Below are 22,057 nucleotides of genomic sequence, written 5' to 3'. Positions count from 1 at the left end.
ACCAAGATTATTTTATAGGATAAAATTTAAACCCCATAATTCAAAATGCAATATAACTTTAAAATTTGAAATTTGAAATTGTAATTTATTTTGTTAATAAGCCCTAGTTTGTCAACCATTCTTTCATATTCTATCACATTATTTTTTCTACAGTACTCATTTTCAACCACACATTCTTCATTAAAATAACATTAAACATAAATTAAAACATTTTCTTTCTTTTTTAATTATATATTTTAATATCAATCACTATTTCAAATTAAAGGCCACAAACACGACCTAAGAAATTTGAAATTGTAATTATTTTGTAACGGACGGAATTATAATAATTGCCTCTCTTTGTGTCACTAGTCCAACTGGTGACATAAGAAAGAGAAACGATTGAACCAGTCTTCTATTTTATATGAACATTCCATTAAAATACTGATTAAACCTCCAAATTCCAAATCCAACACCCATAGATCGCAAAGCCGAAGAAGACCCTCCAAATTCCAGCTACCCCTACACGTTCTTTTCTTCTCTTCAAAATCCCAAAAAGAAACCCACAGAAGAGACCCAACCCCATCAACGATTTCAGTATTAGCTGTTATTAGCAATTTTATCCACCAAAAGATTCACTCTCACCGTGGTACTTTGCGTGGAAGGGGAGGGATGAACATTTACCGCAAGTTCCGAATCTTCTACTTTTTCCCAGCTTAGCTGAAAACAGCGTGTGGGCGCGTCTGTGTTTTTTTCCTCACTACTTTCCAGATGGCTAAGCGCGTGCACGAAGTTTGGAAAGGCAGCAATGTGAGACTTTTTTCTATCTGGGTTTGGCTCGGATTTTTCTGGGGTTTGCTTAATTTTTTGTTGGTTTTTATTATTAAGTTTTTAGTTTAGCTTAAATTGTGCTTTAATAGTCGTTGCATATTTCTGGGGAGTTCAAGTACCTATTAGCACTTAAACTAATAAATTTCTTTATTAATTTCGATTATGTAGAAGTGGGTTGATCAAAAGATTTTCTTTTCTATTGAGTTATACTTGTTGTTTCTCAGCTAGGGCTAGGCGAATTGTTTCGTGACAGGAAATGTTGAAATAAATAAATGTGTCTCCTCTAAATGAATTGGTTGAACATGTGTTCATGTCTCGCAATCACCCATTTATGAAAATTAAATTATGCACATGTCATGCTGTTAATATAAAACGAATTTGACCTACACATGAGAGGAAGTGAGCTTAATCTTTTAGATGAGCTTGTTCAATGTGAAATACTATCTTTGCACAGATTGTGCGTCCATAGTTGGGGATTTTACTGGATATTTAATGGTTATTTAAATTTGCAATTAGCTTAATGAACTTGAAATTATGGTGCCAAAAGGTGGTGTGTATTTTTTCCCCGGGGGGGGGGGGGGGGGGGGCTGATTTTTCCTCTACTTTTCTAGTTATGTTGGAAATTTTTAGAGAAGAATTGCGACTGCTATTTGAAAATGAAACCTAGAGCAAGCATTACGTTAAACTTTTGTTATTTTGTTGGAGAACAGGATTTTTTCGGTAATGGAATCTTAAATAGGTGTAAGTAGGGATCTAAAATCTCATTGACATTAGAACCTCATTGTTACATATCATCTCCATCTTGTGTTGTACCCTTATTTCTGTGTCTTTCGTGTATTCATCGGTAAATTTCGGAACAAGTGTTATATTTCCTTTTCATATGAGTAGTATTATCTGTTCTTGGGCCAATATTGGTGATGCAGGATTTGGTATGTGTCTTACGTTGCTTTTACCAATAAAGGTATTTTTAGTTTTGCAAGTTTGTTAAAATGATGTCATAAAGATTAGGATTCTTCATTAATTGCTTTAATGACATAGATGCATTTGGGTGATAGCACAAGGGTTTCCGGATTTGGAAAGTTTCTACAAGCTGTTGGATAGTTTTTCTTTGATTGAAGAACACTTGAAAAGCTATATACGTCTCTTACTGTTGGATAGTTTTTCTTTGATTGAAGAACACTTGAAAAGCTATATACGTCTCTTACTGTTGGATAGTTTTTCTTTGATTGAAGAACACTTGAAAAGCTATAAACGTCTCTTAAAATGCATTTTGAAAGAAAAAAGGGGGAATGGGTCTCACTAAGCTCGAGGAAAAAGACATATCTGTCTATTTTGAAGATGGAATTTTTTTAATAGAAACTGGAGAAAAAGATGAGAGAAGTTTCGATATGAATTATCTTAATTAAATAATATTATTTATTCATAACTCAAGACGAATTTAATTATATTACTTAAGTGAAGTTGTGGACTAATAAATCTAACTGAAAAGGAAATTGAGTAAAATGAGGCCTCGATGTATTGGGAAAGTTAAAAGCATCTAAAATTCTAAATTATATAGGAAGCCTATTAACAATGCTAAGACCTAATTTAACTTGATACTATAGCAGACATGTTGATACTTGCTGCAGTAACTAATGAAAGAATTAACTCCTCTTTTCTCCCACGTGAAAAATACTCTTCTTGTGGCCCAACTTTCTTGGATTGGAGAAAATCTCATTCTTCAGATTGAATTTTTGGAATCAACGGGCTATCTGACAAATGCTTTCCAATCCTTTTATGTTACTTAGGGAAACTGGAAATTGATAGACAAGACAAGAATATATTTTTATCCATAATGAATCCTGCTGTATGATATTTTATTTAGGACTTGCTCGTGTAGAATAGTACCGAAAGTTAAATGGGTTGTAGCAGAAGCAGTCATTAAAATTCTCACTCATAACTATTCCAATTTTTTCACCAATACTTGGTGACTTATTAATTTCATAATGGTGTATTTGTCAAGGTTCGAATATAAACATCAGGAATTTCGTTTGACTGCAAATGAACTCTTTTATATGGTCTTTAGTGCATGACTAAGCATTCTAAGTCACTTGAATCATTATGGGTAGAGTGGCAGAGAATCTCAAATGAACTCCTGATTCTTCTGGTCAGTCTAAAGATTCAGGGCTGGCTTCTTGAATTTCACAAAAAAAAACTCCTGATTGTTCATCAAGTCACTACTTTCTCTATTTACTCAAATTGTCTCTGCTATCTTTCAACTTTTTGTTGACTTTTATATTGCCTAGTGGATGCTGTCTTTGGCTTTTATGCCAATTGATGTTACGAAGTGAAAGAGGAAGAGGAAGAAAAGACACGTGTATATCAAAAATTGAGTTTCTTGGGAGGAAGCATGAAAAAGGAAGAAGAAAGTTTCCTCAATGAATATTAATGCTTAGTTATTGCTGACTCTAAACATAACTGAGTAACTGAACTAGTGAACTGTAACAACACCACTAAAGTTGGTTTGAGTTAACTAGGAAAAGGATATAATAAAATAGATAAGAGATCCTGGAAAAATCCGGGAAACCGATTAACAAAGATGAGACTTTATTAGGGTAGTATATACAGTATTGCAACTAGCATGGGTGCTAGATTTACTATTTAAAAAATAGTTCTTCCCTCCTCTCTTTCTCTTTTCTTTTATTTTTACTTGCTAATTACCATTGCTTATTAACACTGTCAGATTGGCAAGAGGAAGAAAGTAATCTGATCCATATTGAAGCCTTTATTTTCTAGGGTAAATCAAGAAAAATATTTGAAGTGCAGTTGTTTGCAAAAGATTTGAGTTCTTGAAAGAACAATAGCATTTTTTTTTTTTTTTTATTAGAGTCTGAAGAGGTTATTGGATATTGTAAAAACCTGATATTTGTATATCCTGCTAACTTGTGACTATTCAATAAAGTAACTCAATCACTGCTGAAAAGTTATGGTAGTGGTAGCTGGCAAAGAGAGTATCGTTTCATAACAGTCATTGCGCATTAGAAATATGGACATTTATGTAACCTCGAGGGACAAGAAAATCGCAAAAACCTTGAAAAATGACTAACAATATAGAGAATGAAATGAGCATTATTTTCTAGCAAACTGATGTTATAAAAGATTTGAAATACTTGTAAAGGGATGCTGTTGACATTGCTCAAACCTTTTAGTAGAAAATATAATCTGGAGAAGGAAAATGTAAAATATGTTTAAATTTGATTTTAGATTTAGATATAAATTAGCCTTCAATTATCATAAAAGTCTCAACAACTAATGGCAAACAAAAATGTATCAATACTGTCTGCTAGTTAAATGATCAAGTGATAAAAATAACAAAATGTGACATACTTGAATAAGATTCATATACAGAAAACGGTAGGAATGGGAGGAGACTTTGCAGATGAGGTAATTGGATTTTCTCGTTTTCCCTATTTTCAGGGTTTTTTTTTTTTTTTTTTTTTTTTTTTTTTTTTAAAATTTTTTTTTTTTTTTTTTTTTTTTTTTTTTTTTTTTTTTTTTTTTTTTTTTTTTTTTTTTTTTTTTTTTTTTTTTGTTTTTTTTTTTTTTTTTTTTTTTTTTTTTTTTAAGAAATTTAATTTCCTTATAATGATTTTCCATCTTTTGACCTATATCATGTGGAACAAGTGATCATATGATAAACGAGAAACATCTTCAGACGTTCGATTTCTTCTTGCTCTACTCACCATTAGTCTCTCTTTCAAAGTTCGGGAGAAGAATAGGATGCCATGGGCTTTTCTGTTCCAACTTGACACTAACTCGCGATCCTTTAAACCATGAAGATGACCAAAAAGAGAAACTGAATAAATGTTGCCTGAATTAACTAGTGCAGACAATAAATAACATATTCTAAAACTTGCTGACACAAAGATAGACAAGTGGTGATTTGACCAAGATAGTCTAAACAGCATTTTTTTTCTTTTGCCACCACGGGTCGCAGAGAGTAAATTTTCTTGAATTAAATTATTTTTCTTCAGTTCTGATGTTTGAGGGTAACCCATTTCTAGATATTCATCTTTTTCACATCAGTATGTCGCTCGTTTAATCTATTCCATGATTTGATGCGATGACATGAAAATTTGAGTTGTGAGACAGCAATGGGCAATAAGTTTGCCCTTACCAAACATTTCTGTAGGAACTTGTATGCAGGACCTGCCTTAGTAGCACAGCTCAAGAAGTTAGAATTGATGTAGCAAATGTGAATATCCATATTTATATGTCTAAAATCTGATAATACTGGAGCTCCTGTCTCCTTCCTTAGAGCCGACCAATCCACTTCATTCCCCGATCAAAATAAATAAGATTTATTTTAGCAGATAGAGTTATTCGCCATCCTCAAAATATTACCATCCTGGATTCTGCCATTTGCAGCTTTCTGAGAACTGATTAATTTCCTTATGATCACTCTATTCAATAACTCTAGTAAACTGAAACTGTGCAACAAAGAAAAATAAAGAATTTTTGAGAGCTGGTTACATGCATAGAAGGAAAGTCAATGAACATTCAATTTACTTCTATAGGAATTAGATCAAGCACTTGGTGAATTTTGTTAGTTGTAAGAACTAAGAAGAAATGATTGATTTACTTGAATTATCATTGAAAGATGGTCAATAGATTGGATTAGAATTTTTGATTGACGCCTTCTTTATGAATCTAGGTCTCAGGTCTGATGTCAATATGGTAGAAACTCAGTGTTCTGATTCTCATTGATGATAGTCCTGAGAACAAACAGACGCTTCATCCATTTGTTGGCTTGTGTTGAGCTGAATTTTTTGCCCATCTGCCTAAAGTCTTTAACGATTTTTTTGAAAACTCTAGAAGAAAAAATTGGAGTACAAAATGGTGCCGCAAGTAAAATTACAAGCGTGAAGTGCAAGGCCATAAAAGTTTGAATTTTCCAACGGAATTGCATAATTGTCTCATGTCCGTATTAATTAGGATGAAGCTTTCTTGTAGAGGTTTGAGCCGAAAATAGTGGGTGCATTATTCTTAATGACTCAACCTTCTTTTTATTTTATATTGGCCATTTTAGAGAAAGTGGTGTATACTACTCCCAGTAAGGTAAAATGAAAAAATCAAATTCAGATTAAATTGCTTTATTGTTTCCTTCTTCTTGTGTGGGGATGGGCTAACTGTGTCAATTAACAATGTCGGATTGTATGAAAGCATGGCTTGAAAATAGAATAGGTGCATGACTTGTTAATTGTCTTAGAATTACTTTTTGAAACTGGAAGGTCTTAATTGTGTGCTAAGATTCGAATGGTCATAAGGATAACTCAGGATTACACGACTTAGTTAATTACTTGCTTGATGTAGAAGAAAGGGGCTGCCAGCATAAGCAATTCTCAGAGTTTCGGCGGACTAGGCTTAGGAGTTGAAGTGTTCCTACATTCCCCCTGTCCTTCGCTTAACCTACAAATTGAGATTTATAACTTTAGAACTCCTCTAGACTAGGATAACTATAAAAATGATGGTAATTAGTCTTGTAATGAGTCTCAAAATGGGGGTAGGTGGGGGGAGGCAGAATGGATGTAAGAACTGGCTATCATAGCTAATATCTGTGGTGCTTAGTGTACAGCACACCCTGTGACTGTGGCCGTACATGATATCTGATTGGGGCCATCTAAAAGATAATCTGTATATTTGTCACCTGAAAAAGAATGATGGCTACAGTCCATGAGTTGCGAATTGTTCTTCCTTTTGAGGGTTGGATGAAATGGTAGCCCCACTGACTCAGGCCATGTAAAAGATAATCTGTATATTTGCCTGAAAACAAACGACGCTACACTCCATGAGTTGCCGAATTGTTGTTCTTGGAGGTGCTAGTGAAATGACATTGAGTTCTTACACTGATAGTCTCTCCTTCATGTTCGACAATGGGATAAAAGGTTATTAAGTGCTTATTTGGATAAAATTACAAGTTGCTGAAATTATAATGTGAGAGAAATTAGTGGTGGATAAGTGAGTAGTAGTTTTGGGTCCTATGAAATGTATGATTAAAATTACTGTTTGAGTTTGACCATTAAAATATAAGGAAATTGTAATATTTCCCAAACATGCACTTCTATTTGCTCTGTTGGCCTAATAGAGGAGTTATTCTAACCTTTTAGTGCTGGGATGCCAAGGATGATAACTGAAATACTTGCAAAAGTCCATCAAGTTTTCAGTTGTGACTTCAGATATTCAATGAGAAAAATGTTTCTCGTGCTTGATCTTTGTTCTACAATTATTTTTCAAAACTTGTTAATTCAATTGGTTTGACTTTTAATTATTTTAAATGACATACCAACACTTATGTTGAACTGATATATGTGACTTTTGTATATAACATCTCTATTGTCTATCTTTGCAGAAATTTTTTCTTGGTGGGAGGTTGATTTTTGGACCTGATGCTAGGTCACTGCTTGTCACCTTAATGCTAATCATCGTCCCAGTCGTTATCTTTTGCATTTTCGTTGCTAGGCATCTTCGCCATGAGTTTTCATCATATAATGCAGGATATGCAATTCTGGTTGTCACAATTGTCTTCACTGTTTATGTTAGTTCCCCAAATCCTTTACTTGGTTCTTGACTCTGCTTTAATTATTATGAAAATGCCTTAAGTTGTTTGCTGATGTATGGATTATTGAGGCTTACCTAGTCGCTTATTACTTAAATGGGTAAGGTTATATCGACACCTACTTGTTAATATTTCTCCTAGTTTTTCTCTGATTGGCGCAGAGACTTGGGATCTGTGTTCCATTTTTTTTTCAAGTACTCAATATTCTTGTACACTTGTTTATAAATCTTTAAGGGAAGTCATAGTTCACGGCAGAAGGGATTAGATCATAAGAGAAGTTAGAGATGCGAAGCAAGTACAAGTGCACTCAAGGAAGCTTTGAATCTAATTTCAAATCCTGGAGCCAGCAAAGAAAGTATGATGGATTTAATCCAGTACTGCTAGCAGCAATGCTTTGTCAGCAACTGTATACAGAGTCCAAATCAATCACTACAAAAACACCTCATTGATTGGGGATTATCTACTGGATTCTAAAACACTAGAGGTGATCGGGCTATTTCAAGCTAGAAGGATTGATCACTAGGATTTGTAAAGCACAATTTTTATTTTGTGTTCATGATAGGGTTGTCTTTTTATCTAAATTTTAAACCTCTAGTTTTCTTACCATTAACAAAATCAGATGGCGTAATCTCAAATGATCTCAGATTTTCTTACCATTAACAAAATCAGGCTATTTCAAGCTAGAAGGAGTGATCACTAGGATTTATAAAGCACAATGTTTATTTTGTGTTCATGATAAGGTTGTCTTTTTATCTAAATTTTAAGCCCTCTAGTTTTCTTACCATTAACAAAATCAGTTGGCTTAATCTCAAATGATCTCTGATTGACTTGCATAGCCATTGAGCAGTGGATATAGTTTATTCTATTTAACTAACTGGCAGCAATGTGGGTTAGTATATGCTCAATTTGTTTCAATTTCTTTTAATTTGAATTTGGCACCCGAGACTAAAACCAGTGGATCATGGACACAAACAAATTCTTTACTTCCCATTGAATGGTTTTGAACACCTAGGAAACCTTATAGTTGATGCTTGACATGCTGGTCAGTTAACAACGGCAAGAATCTGAATGCACTGAACTCTCCTCGAAGGAGCTCCTAACAACCTTATATGTTTGGAGAAGCTTAAGTCAGAAGTTGAGCTTTAACTTGGACTCATGTAACTCAAATAAAAAAAGAATAAAACAAATGACCTTGTGACTACTTCTAAATTTCACATGAGGCAAGCTGGCAGATGATGTCATCGTTCAAGCGCTTCTTTTGATATCAGCTAAGTCTTGCAATGACTTTTGATAAGGACTATGTAAAATGATAGCTTTTCAGGCTAGTTTGGGTTGTTCGATGGATTAGACGAGTTTCTACTCTTGGTTATGGCATAAAGATGATAAAGTTCATGCTAAAGGAAGGAGAGGGCCTTCAAGGCTTTTATTTGTGTACTGCTGATCTCTCTTGTACACACACAGTCTTTTTGTATGCAGCATGACAAGGAATACAGGAAACACCGCAAATATTCCTAATAATACTGGGTGCATAGGATGTTTTAGGTGATGATATGCACTTTTTGGAATGGCTGCTTAGATTGTAGTGAGAGGACAGTATAGTGAAGTGATTTTGAGCTGTCTAAGTTAAAATATTGCAGCATATAATTTTATGTAGAATGCTCAAGGTAGTCATCTGCTTTTGCATAAAATATTCAGTTACTTAATTTTATGTTATTGTGGCGTGTCATGGTTATTTTTCGCACGTAGTGCTTGATATATAATAATGTAAGGTTTGACTGGAATAATTCCTTAATTCATTTTGATAGGTATTGGTGCTGCTTCTACTTACATCAGTTCGGGATCCAGGTATTGTTCCCCGTAATTCACATCCACCAGAAGAAGAGTTTCGTTATGACACTTCAGCATCAATGGAGGTTGGTGGAAGACAAACACCAAGCCTCCAATTCCCTCGAACGAAAGAAGTAATGGTTAATGGGATCCCTGTCAGAGTTAAATACTGTGATACCTGCATGCTTTATCGCCCTCCTCGTTGCTCGCACTGCTCCATTTGTAACAACTGTGTGGAGCGTTTTGATCATCACTGCCCTTGGGTGGGCCAGTGTATCGGACAGGTACGTTTTTTGTGTGACTGATAACATTTTCCCCCCCTTCTCCTTCTCTTGCTTCTTCTTGAAGTTTTTACTTGTGTTATATCTCATTATTCTCCCATTCTTTTAGCTGCTTTCTTACACCAAAACCTAACTGATTCTTCCCTTGAATGTGCAGCGGAACTACCGTTATTTCTTTTGTTTTGTTGCTTCCTCAACTCTTCTTTGCATCTACGTGTTTGCCATATCTGCTTTTTATATTAAGGTTCTAATGGACGATCGTCAGAGCACAGTCTGGAAGGCAATGAAAGAATCACCTGCAGCTGTGATTCTAATGGCCTATGGTTTTATTTCTCTGTGGTTTGTTGGTGGACTCACTGGCTTTCACTTGTATCTGATAAGCTCGAACCAGGTCAGTTACTTTTCTTATTTTCTAGGTTTTAAATTTCTTCTATTATTATAAGGTTGTTTAGCTTGTTTAAGACTAGCCTTGCCATTGGGTTTTGTCAGAAATTTCCATCAAATTATTTAGAATTTGGTTCTAGTTTTGGTTAAATGCATAGTTATTGTTGGCACGAAACAACTCGTCTCTTGTACGTATGTGATAAGTCTGTCATCATTTGTTATAGATATTTGTTGGTTTGAGATGGCAACGTCTAAAGATGTTATGGTGACAGTTGATACTGATATTATTTGTACACATTCTTTTCTGTCTGCAGATTTGTGCTATGGTGAAACTACTTCCTCCTCTTTTTTCCCCCCCTTGATTTAGTGGTTGGGCTGGGCTGGGATGAGGGTTTCAGGATGGTAACCAAGAAAAAGAACATTTCTGGATATCTTCTCTCAGCCTGGTTGTGAATATATGATTTAGACACAAAAATGGAAGTGTGTGGAAATAACTACTTTTTCCCCAATTTGACTAGGTTCTTTTTTTTTTTTTTTTTTGGGTCACTTTTCCATTCCCTAGTTAGATCTTGATAACCCCCCATTCATCTAGCTTTTCTTTTTCCCACTTTTAATTTTTTTCCTCCTATGTTTCTTTTAGTCTTTTCTTTTTGGTCCGGGGCACGGATTGAGATAGGGGAATAATTTTGCATGATTGAGAACCCATGTAGTTAGTCCATTCTAAAGTTCTTTGTTTACTGTTTAAACAAATTCCTTGTATTTGTTCTCAGTCCTTTTTATATAATTTCTAATCCTCTGTTTTAAATCAAGTGTTCCTTTTATGAATCTGTTCGCAACAATATTGTAGACAAAGCCTGTTATATAAAGAAAGTACGATCAAAGGATGATTAGAATCAACTTTAAGATTTATTGACGTAAGATAGCCTTGTTTTCTTTTTTATTTTTGTTTATATTTTTAATTTTAAGTTGCTGTACTGCAATATAAGATCATATTTGTTTTAGGGGAGAAATTGAATGATTTCCTTTAGTTTTATTCACACTGAAATTTTGTTAATGGTTCAAGTTCCGAACTTTGGAAACTAATACGCATCAGGATAGAGAATGGGTTTAATTTATAACTATAATTAACCAGATTAAACCTAGCAAAATTTACACCCAATTCTGTAAAGCTCGTATAACAGCATGCAACACATGAGCCACTTGAGAGTGAAATCATGTAAGGCTGAAATCACCTCAGAAAATAATTTTTATAAGCTAACACACTAGATTACTGCTCACGAAGAAGTTTCTAAATTTGAGTAACTGTTGCCAACTTTATGTTTGGGAAACCAGCTGGCAAATCTATGTCCTAAATACAGTTAATGAATCCTAGTTAGTAAATTAGTAAACTAGGCTCGAAATAAGGAATATGATCTGTACACATTTTCTTATAAGCTTCTTCTGCAAATTTTACGTAGTCACGTACGAGTCTTGTGTTTGACTTTTACGGGGCAAATTTTGCTGGTATGGTGCCAATTAATTTCAGATTATGCGGAGTACCTTATAATGGAAATTTTTTACTGAATACTGTTTTGAAGCTTACACAAAGTGGAGTCTTGCAAGTTTTGTACAAAGATGAAAAGATTGTTAACCATATAACTTTTGCTCTTGGTGACAGACTAGCGCACATATATAATATTGCGGAGTCAAGTACCATATAACTCTTTCAAGTAAACCATGTGGTATGTTAGTGATTTACGGTAGTGAATGGGATTGTCTACCACTCTCTTGAGATGGTCCTTGTCCTTTCACACCTTTTTATCTCCTAACCTCCGTGTGTTTGTCGTCTCCGGAAATAGATATGGAAAAGACAAATGTACAGTACATAACTCGCCAGATAAAATTTTGGAAATGCATCTCAGGATCGTTTTACTAAACATTGCACCGAGTTTTTGAATAATGAGTGTGCCTTTGAGTATTCTGTTGAACTGCTGTATTTATTGGTACTTGGTTGATGGCAATTGGCAGGAGGTAAAACTTAACTTTACTGATTCTGGATTGACGAGTTTATTTCTTTAAAATGATGGGATGTACGTCACTGCCATCCACTGTTTTTCTAACCATAATTGGAATTTTCGATGATGTATGTGTGGATTGCATAGTATCCGTCCACACATTTTGCGTTCTTGTAACTTCTGATTTCTGCTCATGTTTTGACAGACAACATATGAGAATTTCCGATATAGAGCTGACAACCGAATCAATGTTTATGACCGTGGCTGTTTAAATAACTTTCTCGAAGTGTTCTGTACGAAGGTGAAACCTTCAAAGAACAATTTCCGAGCTTTTGTACAAGAGGAGACCCAAAGATCTACAACTGTACCCATCGCCCGTGAATCCGAAGCTGAAGATATAGGTGACCGTCGCATGAAAGTAGAAGATGACATGGACATAGGTGGAGATCTTTTAAAGATCTCCCAACGTCATAATATTGAAGACATTGAAGCAGATATTCGTAGCAGAGGGAGTGATGTGCCGCATCATAATTCCTCCGAGGCCGATTCTGCTCTTGGTTCTGATAGACGAGGCCCTGCTGTGCAACCCGACACATGGCACTCAAGTTGGGGGAGAAGTAGTGGGAGCTGGGAGATTGCAAATGAGGTGGTTCGCACAAATTCAAATGTCACAGAAAGTAGAAGTTATGCCACACCGAAAGAAGCATACCAATGAGCACAAAAGGACCGGTTGGCGGAGCATATATCGATTAAGAGGTGACATGTACAGTACTTGGAAGGAGCCATTCACTTGGACAATTGTTGGTGCTTTCTGATTTTCGGAAGGAAAGATGCCATCTGTGAGGTAATCTATGCAAAGTGGATTTGATTTCGTATACCCTAGAACTTGTTTTTCTCATGTCATCTATCTTGAATGGATTGGTCGAATCTATTTTTGACAAAAACAGTGAATAGAAACGTCTTTATGTGGGGAAGACTAGGGAAAATGCCTTATCTTTTTGTATTTTCCCTCTAACATTAATCTGGTGTCTATTGATGTGCAATGGTGTGCTTTTCCATGGATTGATTTTTCTCATACTGGGTTTCATTCTTTGTGTAATTAACTCCCTTTCTCATATGTAAAAGATATCCAGTTTTCTGGTGTGATTGGTATTTGTTTGCTCCCAAATTTGCAGTATCTGGGTGTAAATTTGGTCTGTTGATACATGAAAGCTGATTTGCTTATTTTTCATTGTTTGAGGTTGAGGTAGTGTTTGGATTAACTTTTTTTTTTTTTTTTTTTTTCAACCGTATACCTGTACTCATTCTTGATGAACGGTATATCCACGTTGAATGCTGCTCCCGACGTCCTGCGTCTCAAAATTGGGAGCATGAGCAATGTCGTGTGGAGGTAGAAGGCTATGGATCGAGACTAATTTGTTTGAGTCAAGTCTCTATCTAATATGTAAACATTCTTTCAAGGCATGAATCTATTTTATATTAATTGAGTCAAATAAATGAATTTTAAAGATAAATATGAACTTTATTCAAGTTGATCCTAATAAAAGCATTATTTAAAAGAATAGAAGCATGTGTTCAAAATGCACGATTACTACAATAATTTGAGCTAAGATATGGACTAATATAATAATAGAGCATTAACGTAGTATGGTTCATGTCAACATCGTGGCCGGTGCAGTTGCCTTTCCCACTTCTGTTTTACAAGCGACTTAGCCTCCGTTTGACAATAAATTTTACAAAAAAAATGAACCGTGCTAGCGAACTGTGCGGTTGACACACATGCACAAGGTGGGAAATATTTTTTAATTCGACACAGGACCCATGCCTCGGCTGTGAGGGAGCGGTCATCCATGGTTTCAGCGCCGCGGGTCGTTTAACATTTTTCAAAAAAAAAATTCAAACTTATTTTAGATCACATTTTCTCAGAATAAAATATTCTACATGTAAATTTAGTATTTTTTTTAACTACTTTTTAAGTACACATTTTTCAAAACTAATTTTCTTCCAAAAAAAAAAAAAAATCTCCTTATAATGATCGTCGAAAAGAGGTTTATTCTTGCGATGTTTCGAGCCAGGGGTTGAAGACGAGAAAGTGCAGGCCTGTCCCAAGTCCATTTAGTTTTTCTTGGGTTCAGTATAATTTTTATTTATTTATTTATTTTTATTTTTTTGGACTTTGCCTTGGTCGGAGCTCAATTTCCACACGCTTAAAAAATTATTAATGGTCAAACACTCAAAAGATACTTTGTAAGGTCGGAACATAGAGGTGAATTCTAAGAATTTGTGTATGATTTTCGAATAATGCTATCTAGTACTAGTGGTGTTAGAATATCAATCTACGTGGCACATTTGATAAATTCAAGTAAATGAATCACGTGATATATCATTTAAATAAATGCATCATTTAATGGTGCTTGACACCAGTACACCAGTGATGTTGAATAGCGTTACTCGTCATTTTCTGAACATGCTATGAATGAAATCAGCTTATATAGGAGATCCACGACCACCACTTTAATCAATTTTGACATTGCACAGGAACTTTGAGGCACTAAGCGTTATTCCTTGAAATAGCTATAGCAACCACTAAGGCCCATGTTTGGTTTAGATAAAAATTAAATTTTTAGTAGATTTTGATAAAAAATTGATGGAATGTATGGTTAAAATCAATGTTGACTTTGTCTTGATTTTATTTTTAATTCAAATTTTTATGTACACCAAACGGGGGTCAAGTTTAATTTGTCCGATCAAGAATGTTGATTGGTCGACTCGCCTACATATTGTGTGAAAAATGTTGTTACAATTGTAATGATTTATTCGATCTAACTTTACTTCAATGGAAAGTTATAACATATCTATGCTATGACCCAACGACATAAGTCCGACTTCGAGATTTCTTTAGTCAAACTTTTATATTAATCATCGAAATTGTGCCTAATGAACGATATGTCGGTATAGTCGAGGCAACTTCAAAAGTAGAGACCCTTTTAACCAATAGTTCAAATTAAGCTGAACATCGGACATGTGTTGGGAAATTATTAATTTGCAACGTGGGCAAATATATATATAATTAATTGTATATAAAAACTATTTTAAAGTTAAACCCAAAATTAAAATGATCTAATAAAGAATTAAGTAATTGGACTTAGGGTATCTAAATAAAATATGTGTCGAATTATATGTATATAGATCAAATTCTTTTAGAATTGTAGTTCATGATGGGCGAAATACGTGTGAAAACTATATATAGGGTTACAGTCCCCAATTCATATACAACTTTAATTATTTATGTCATCCCATCAACAAAAGAATTTATAAAGGAAGCATATTGAATATGAAGATCCAAAAAGTTAAAAACCTACAATCAATAACAGGCAATATATAATCAAGAATCAAGAAGAATATTTCAAGAATCAAGATTGAAGATTCGGAAGACAAGATTCAAAGATTATAATTTAAAACTCATTATTTGAGAGACGAATCAATATATATTTCGTATTAATTATTTTTCCTTGGTAATTTGACATGAATATCTTGACAATTATGTACAGTTTATAAAGTTTAAATTTCATAAATATTCAATAACATATAGTTTGGGCACGTATTTTATGTGTGCAACATCGAGTATTGATATGGATAATGTCTTTCTATTGTGGTGGTAATATTCTATTTTAGTTGGAAAATGAAGTGCCCCACTCGACCCACACCCACAAAATCACTTGTTATCCCACGTGGGTTGTGATCTCATCTATAAGATAAAGACAACTATTGTTTATCGATTATATGTCTTATTCTAGACAAATGTGACATTATAGAGGTAGAAACAGACAAAACTAAATCTTGTTTGAGACGTACACTTCTGCTTTAAGGAACTACGGATAATATATTTTTATTTATTTAGATATTTTGTTCATAAAATATCTTAATAATATGCAATAAGTTATCGATGTCGATTTTGTTTAGAGCTAATCCACCCACAATTTGTTGGTTCAATTGCACAAATTAGAAACTCATTCAGGTCGGATTTACTATAAAAAGAAATATCAGGGACGGTTTAAGATTTTCATCATCTTGCGATGATAATATATTTTTATTTATTTAGATATTTTGTTCATAAAATATTTTAATAATACGCAATAAGTCATCGATGTCGATTTTGTTTAGAGCTAATCCACCCACAATTTGTTGGTTCAATTGTACAAATTAGAAACTCATTCAGGTCGGATTTACTATAAAAAAGAATATTGTGGACGGTTTGAGATTTTCATCATCTTGCGATGATATTCCATGGAATTGAACATGATTCGATTTGAATGATTTGTGACAAATTTTCAAATCAAACCACTTAAAATAAATAAATAATAAATTGAGTTGACTAACTATAGGAAATAAAAATTCATGATGTGTACTGAGAATTTTTATCTGTCTTCGTTTGAATATATTTTTAGGCTGGAATCATGCACTTAAATACCTTAAATCGTGATTGTTACTAAACTTATGCTGTAAAAAAATATGGATTTAACATTTTGTGATTACATTATCGTGACTTCTACATGATAATGGAATCCGTGGACAACCAACGAGGGATGGTCATAATAAAGTTTGCAAGTCGATGAGTCTATATTGTGATTCCTCCATTTTCAATTAAAAGATGTAGCTGGTTGGTGATTTAAAATATGACTTCGGCAATCTCCATATTTGTGAGAAACAAACTTGTGTTTATTTCATATTTCCGCTTGTTGTGTAGAATATATTCAGTCTGTGACTTAAGTTTATGCATTGCTTATTTGTGACCAAGAGGCTTATTAGTGCTTATTTCAAGTATAGAATATTTTCAATTTGTGACCTCTCATTATTGACTCTTATACGATATCTTTATGGTGGATATTATGACGTGTGTGACCCTAAAGTTTTCTCTAAGAATTGTGCCTCGTGTGATTTTGTGACGTTCATGACACGTGCATTGTGTGACGGTGTAATTTGTGATGTTACAATTATGACTTACAATTCTTTTGATATTCTTACGACAATGGTCTCTAGTCACGTTGGACTATTGCATGGAGGCCAGAAATCAACGTGACTTATTACAACTGTCAACTTTTGATTTCATCATCAATTAAGTGCGACCTATAAGATTTGTGACTGTGACAAAATGTTACAAAAATGTGATGGTCTATCGCTTATGTTATATGTACAATTGAAGAATATTATCCAAAAAAAAAAAACATATGAATTTGGAAAAATGTAACTTCATTCGAAAATTATAACTGCGATCTATGATGTTGTGTGATTGTCACATAAGTGTTACTATGACCTAAAATATTTGTAATATGGTATGAGCATGTAACATAAGAATTATCTTATGTTATCTCATTTAAAACATTCAAAACATCAACAATTTGTGTAATCTTATTTTTAAATATGCATTTGCAACAATACCACACTAAACAAGTTTTGAATATTTTGTAAAATTGAAAATAACAACTCAAATGCGCACTTCACTTTCTAAAATAAATCAAACCAAGCCAAACTAAACTATTTATGTCCATTTAATTGGATTGTATAAAATTTAAATAAATTATTTTCAAAATTTTTATTAAACAATTTGGCAGTTTAAAACAATAAACAAAAATTGAAATCTAAATCAATTCTTTTGAAACAGTTTGATTCGATTCAAAATCAAAACATTTCACAGACCAACTTGGATCCAAATTAACGATCTCAAAAATGCAACGACTTTGATTCAATTTTGTGGTTTCATGATTTTCTTATTCAACCCTAATATCTCATATTTGTCTTATCCAAACAGATTACAGGAGTGTTTGTTTCTCATTTTTGCAAAAATGAGAATGAAAAATATAATCGTTATGGGCTCCACACAAGATATAAAAATTCAAATTTGGTGACTTAATATGATGGATAACGATCATATTTTTCATTTTAATGAAAAATAAATGGAAAACAAACAGGGACTACATAGCATCTCCACTGCAAGCATGGGTCTCTTATTATTGCAAATCAATCAAAGTACTATCTTGATGTAATACCCGATAGTAGACAAAAATAAGACTTCCCGTTACAAGATTAATCCTGCTACATAAACGGGCTAAGTGACAATTTTTTAAACAAATAAACACATGACGAATTCTCATTGAAAGTTAAAAAAAATACAGAACACCGACGATCAAAGGCTGACATTTCAGCTCCTGGAATAGGCAATTGTCACTAGGCCTAATGTGCCTTTGAGCGATTTCTAAATAAAATAAAAGTTAATAACATAGTTCGATATGTACTAACCTAACAAAATATATGTCACGATATGTTTAAATGAATACATCAAACTTGTACTCTCGTAGGTCACCATCAAACTATACATCAAAATCCTCGACACATTTTAAGCTAATAGACCCAGCAAAAATGGACAAAAATTTAAGATAATGATTATTACAACTCCATCAACAAAAAACGCTCCTTGGTTAATGGCATATAAACGAATGAAACGTGTCTGTACAAAGGACACAACGAGCATAGGGAATCGTGTCTCCTTTAAAAACGACATTTTAAAATTGAAAAAGTTTACTGATACCCTATATACAAAAATTATTTACATCGAGAAAAGTCATTTAAAATTTAATCACTCATCTGAATTATCGACATTTTAAAATTTAACTACTCATCTGAAGTTTAGCCTAGTCGAATTCCAAATCTGCGACTTTTAAAGTGTGATACAAAATTGTGTCTTGATTATTGTCATGAACAGTAGAGAGGAATAACGTGAATTCTTGTATTTTAGTCATTGTTTTTATATTTAAGTGAATTAAAGAATTACCATTAACAGTATTTATTTATTAGAAATTAAAAGATTATATGACAATTTCGTTTCCAATAAGTGAAATATTGGACTTTATTTTATCATTACTCTATTTTTATTTCAAACGAATTATTCTATTTCATTATTAATTAGCTCGTCAAATAAAAACATTTATTTAAATTTAACATAACATAAATAAATTTGATTTAAATACAAAACCAATTACTACGGCCAACACCAATATTTCTATTTGTAAGCTAATGAATTTTTACGAAATGACATGAATGAATAAAATTACAACTTCAATTATTTATTAAAAAAAAAAAATTCACCACCACACGTGCTTATTGTCTGCAAACAAATGGAAGTTTGATTAAAATCATTGACCAAAATAAGTTGAAAATTTTGAATCTTTAAAAAATAATAATAATAAATAAATAAATAAATAAAAATAAATCATCCCTGACTGGTTGATCATTTATGCCTATTCACTTACAAGATTAACGTACAAATCCCATCTAGAAACACCCATTCTTTAATTTCTACTTATCTTTAATCTTCATACATTTATAAAAATATATATAAGGACCTGTTTGATAAAAATTGATATTCAAACTTTGATTTAATTAATTTTAATCACATATCTTTTGAACCACATATTTAGTCAACGTTTATCATATCTATTAAAATTTTAATGTTAATCCGTATCAAATAGAGGTTAAATATTATCTCGTCCTATTTGGTATAATTGAAAATTTTGATAAAAATTTAAGTCAAAATCAACCAATTCATTTTAATTACACATTTTATGATAACCACAATATTTCAACTATGTATCCATCAACTTTTACAATAAAAATCTAACATTTAGCTGCACTACACTAAACTGGGCTAAGCATAAACCCCACCAAAAATCTCAAGGAAAAACATAAAGAAAAAAAAAAAGAAGTATAAAAATTTAGCTAGAAGATGAAGGATAGTGGGTTGAACTGGTCCATGGCGGTGCAGGAAAATTTGGTGTGCTTTCTTGAGTTTGATTTCCTTGTGTCTGTGTCTGTGACTGTGACTGTGACTGTGAATTAACTGTTTGTTGTTGACTGGGGAACTGCAGAGGATTTGAAGAAGTAGCCGCCATTGACGAGGCATAGAACATTTGTTCTAAAAAGCTTGTAGGCTGCTGTTGTTGAAAATCGGCAGTGTTTTGAAGTAATTGCGAGTATTCCCAGTAGTCCCTTGCGGTTTCAGATATTTGAAATGGTTGGTTTTGGAAGAATGCTGCTGCTGCTGGTGGCGACGCGGCGGCCGCCGCTAGGGTCGTGGTTTGTGGCGGTGGCGGTGGCGGTGGCAAGTTTCTGACAGTTTCAGGGAAATTTAGTTTGGCTTTGTTGCCTCTGAATCTGAGTGCAGCTTCATCATATGCTCTAGCGGCTGCTTCAGCAGTTTCAAATGTGCCTAGCCATACTCTTGCAGCTTTGTGTGGGTCCCTTATTTCTGCTGCCCATTTGCCCCATGGCCTCTGCCTTACCCCTCTATATTTTTTTCTTCTTTCTCCCTGTTCTTCTGTTGAGGTTTCTGGTGGCGGCGGCGGCGGCTGTAGCTGGTGTTCCACAGTGGTGGTGGGGGATGGTGTAACACTTGTGCCACCTGCTTCTGCCACCTCTGGGACCAAAAACAATAAAAGATAAATGATCCAAGTCATTAAAATGCTTATCTTGAATTACTACTAGAAAACGGGCTATTAGCGACGCCTAACCAGTGGATAGAATTTGTCAATTTTTTGGCGACGATTTTGGACAAAAGTAAGTCGGTTCGATGTTATTTCACGTGAATCATAAGGTCTTTCATCAAAGTGTTCTGAAATATCTTCAGAACTAATAGCGCGAGTGCAGATTGAGGAACTCGAGCACCAACCTTAAGGATCGACTCGGATTCCACGATGTCGATTTTGAACATCATCAACCATGAAGTAGAAAATTTTTTAAGGATAAATCAGTGTTCAGCTTTGGAAACTAACCAGTTTTGACAGAGAATGATGATTCTCCAAACCCGCCATAGATCCTCTGGACTTGCTCTGGAAACTGAGTAACACTATAATCTTGATCTCGCGTTCTCTTCTGTCCAGTCCAAGATCCTGTACTCGACGAAGAATAAGGCGATGATGGCGAATACTGAATATTTCCAGAGCCACCAGCACCACTTGGATCAGGCCTAAAGCTCCACTCTCTGTAACTCCGTCCCGGGATGGCATGCGTTAGAGTTGGCACCGTTTCCGGCATCTCTCTCGTCTGACTGTATCCTGAAAACATTGGTTCCTCCGCCCCAGATAGTAGAAAGTTTCCTTGTTCTTGCTGTAGCTGCGATTGCATTCTTTCCCATGTTTGTATTTGTTCATAAGGCTGAGTAGTGGTGGCAAAGCTGGTAGTAGTGGTGGAGGTGGTGGTTTCTCTACTGCCTGATGCCGCCGGAACTCTGGTAAACTCGCCGCTTTCCCCCGGATTAGCCACCTTTAATATTACGTAACTGTACCCGATAAATCAAATTAGCAAGACCCCAAATTCCATATATATACAGCTTCAAGATCAACCTGTACATCCACTTCTGTATAGCAAATCAAACTTGAAGCTTGTTCAATGTAACAGTTCTCTCTCCCCTTCTCTCTCTCTCTCTCTATACACACACACACAAATACAGCAGGATCACCTTTTAGCAGTAAAAATCGACAAGCCAAATAATTAAAACCTGCTAAAGAAATTGCTTTTTGTTGAAGGTATGATGCAAAAGAAACAATCAAGAAGAGACTGGTAGGCAAATTCACACCGTTTGACTGAGGATGATGATGATGCCAGAATCTATCTTTTCCCCTTTGGAGCTTTTAATGTCGGTTTTGCACTTCGAGAGACGGAAGAGAGTTTATCTTTGAATTGGGTTCTTTGTATTCGATATTCATGAATAATTATGTATAAAATGAAAAAACGAAAACCATGAGTTTTATTATTTTCATTTTTTACCTTTTAAACGAGGTGGTTCTAGGCTTTTACGTTTTTCAATTAAAAATGGAGTAAAAATATAAAAATACGAATATCCCTCATTAGAGAGAATTTTCGTTTATTAATATTGAAAATAATATTTCAATTTAATTTACTTAAGAAAATTTCGTCTATAAACGAAAAGTATAAATGAACAAAATTTCATTTTGTTAAAGTAATAGTTGTAATAATACAAATAAGAAATAAAAACAAAAACAAAAGAAATCTTAAGTTGGTGATGAAATATTAAAAAATAAAAAAGAAAGTGAAGAATAATTTAAGTCCTTGTTTGACAAAGATTTTTCAGGACATATATGATTAAAAAGCAA

At 33.9% G+C, this 22,057-nt stretch overlaps 2 protein-coding genes and 1 long non-coding RNA gene across 4 annotated transcripts; 2 read left to right on the top strand and 1 right to left on the bottom strand.

Moving 5' to 3' along the window:
* The first annotated feature begins 399 nt into the window (after nt 1-399).
* Nucleotides 400-13,122, top strand: LOC111372230 (protein S-acyltransferase 8-like). The gene is made up of 5 exons (XM_022994460.1): nt 400-789; nt 7,199-7,384; nt 9,211-9,516; nt 9,671-9,904; nt 12,097-13,122. The coding sequence occupies exons 1-5, from the start codon at nt 751-753 to the stop codon at nt 12,604-12,606; spliced, it is 1,275 nt and encodes a 424-aa protein (XP_022850228.1). The 5' UTR covers nt 400-750; the 3' UTR covers nt 12,607-13,122.
* A 6,353-nt stretch (nt 13,123-19,475) lies between these two features.
* On the bottom strand, nt 19,476-21,472 carry LOC111372227 (ethylene-responsive transcription factor ABR1-like). 2 transcript variants are annotated; one of them, XM_022994459.1, is made up of 2 exons: nt 20,717-21,472; nt 19,476-20,361 (listed from the first exon to the last, which is right to left on the bottom strand). In XM_022994459.1, the coding sequence occupies exons 1-2, from the start codon at nt 21,066-21,068 to the stop codon at nt 19,661-19,663; spliced, it is 1,053 nt and encodes a 350-aa protein (XP_022850227.1). In that variant the 5' UTR covers nt 21,069-21,472; the 3' UTR covers nt 19,476-19,660. The 2 variants fall into 2 exon arrangements, 1 of the variants encoding a protein (XP_022850227.1); XR_002698717.1 differs by having other exon boundaries at nt 20,272-20,361; nt 20,456-21,059.
* On the top strand, nt 21,221-21,713 carry LOC111372229. Its single transcript, XR_002698718.1, has 2 exons — nt 21,221-21,334; nt 21,470-21,713. It is a non-coding gene; the product is annotated as an uncharacterized LOC111372229 (long non-coding RNA).
* The last annotated feature ends 344 nt before the right edge of the window (nt 21,714-22,057 follow it).

The sequence above is a fragment of the Olea europaea genome, chromosome 23 (assembly GCF_002742605.1).
Source record: "Olea europaea var. sylvestris chromosome 23, O_europaea_v1, whole genome shotgun sequence".
NCBI classification, from domain to species: Eukaryota; Viridiplantae; Streptophyta; class Magnoliopsida; order Lamiales; family Oleaceae; genus Olea; species Olea europaea.
The sequence above is the reverse complement of the archived record's forward strand: the minus strand, read 5'-3'. Positions and strand labels throughout refer to the sequence as shown.

Bases quoted from the DNA above. Each gene is read 5' to 3' on its own strand.
- LOC111372227 (XM_022994459.1), bottom strand. From the start codon at position 21,068: ATGCAATCGCAGCTACAGCAAGAACAAGGAAACTTTCTACTATCTGGG. The intron at 20,362-20,716 runs GTTAGTTTCCAA...TTTTGGTCCCAG, and splicing joins ATCATTCTCTGTCAAAACTG to AGGTGGCAGAAGCAGGTGGC.
- LOC111372230 (XM_022994460.1), top strand. From the start codon at position 751: ATGGCTAAGCGCGTGCACGAAGTTTGGAAAGGCAGCAAT. The intron at 7,385-9,210 runs GTTAGTTCCCCA...TCATTTTGATAG, and splicing joins CAATTGTCTTCACTGTTTAT to GTATTGGTGCTGCTTCTACT. The intron at 9,905-12,096 runs GTCAGTTACTTT...ATGTTTTGACAG, and splicing joins ATCTGATAAGCTCGAACCAG to ACAACATATGAGAATTTCCG.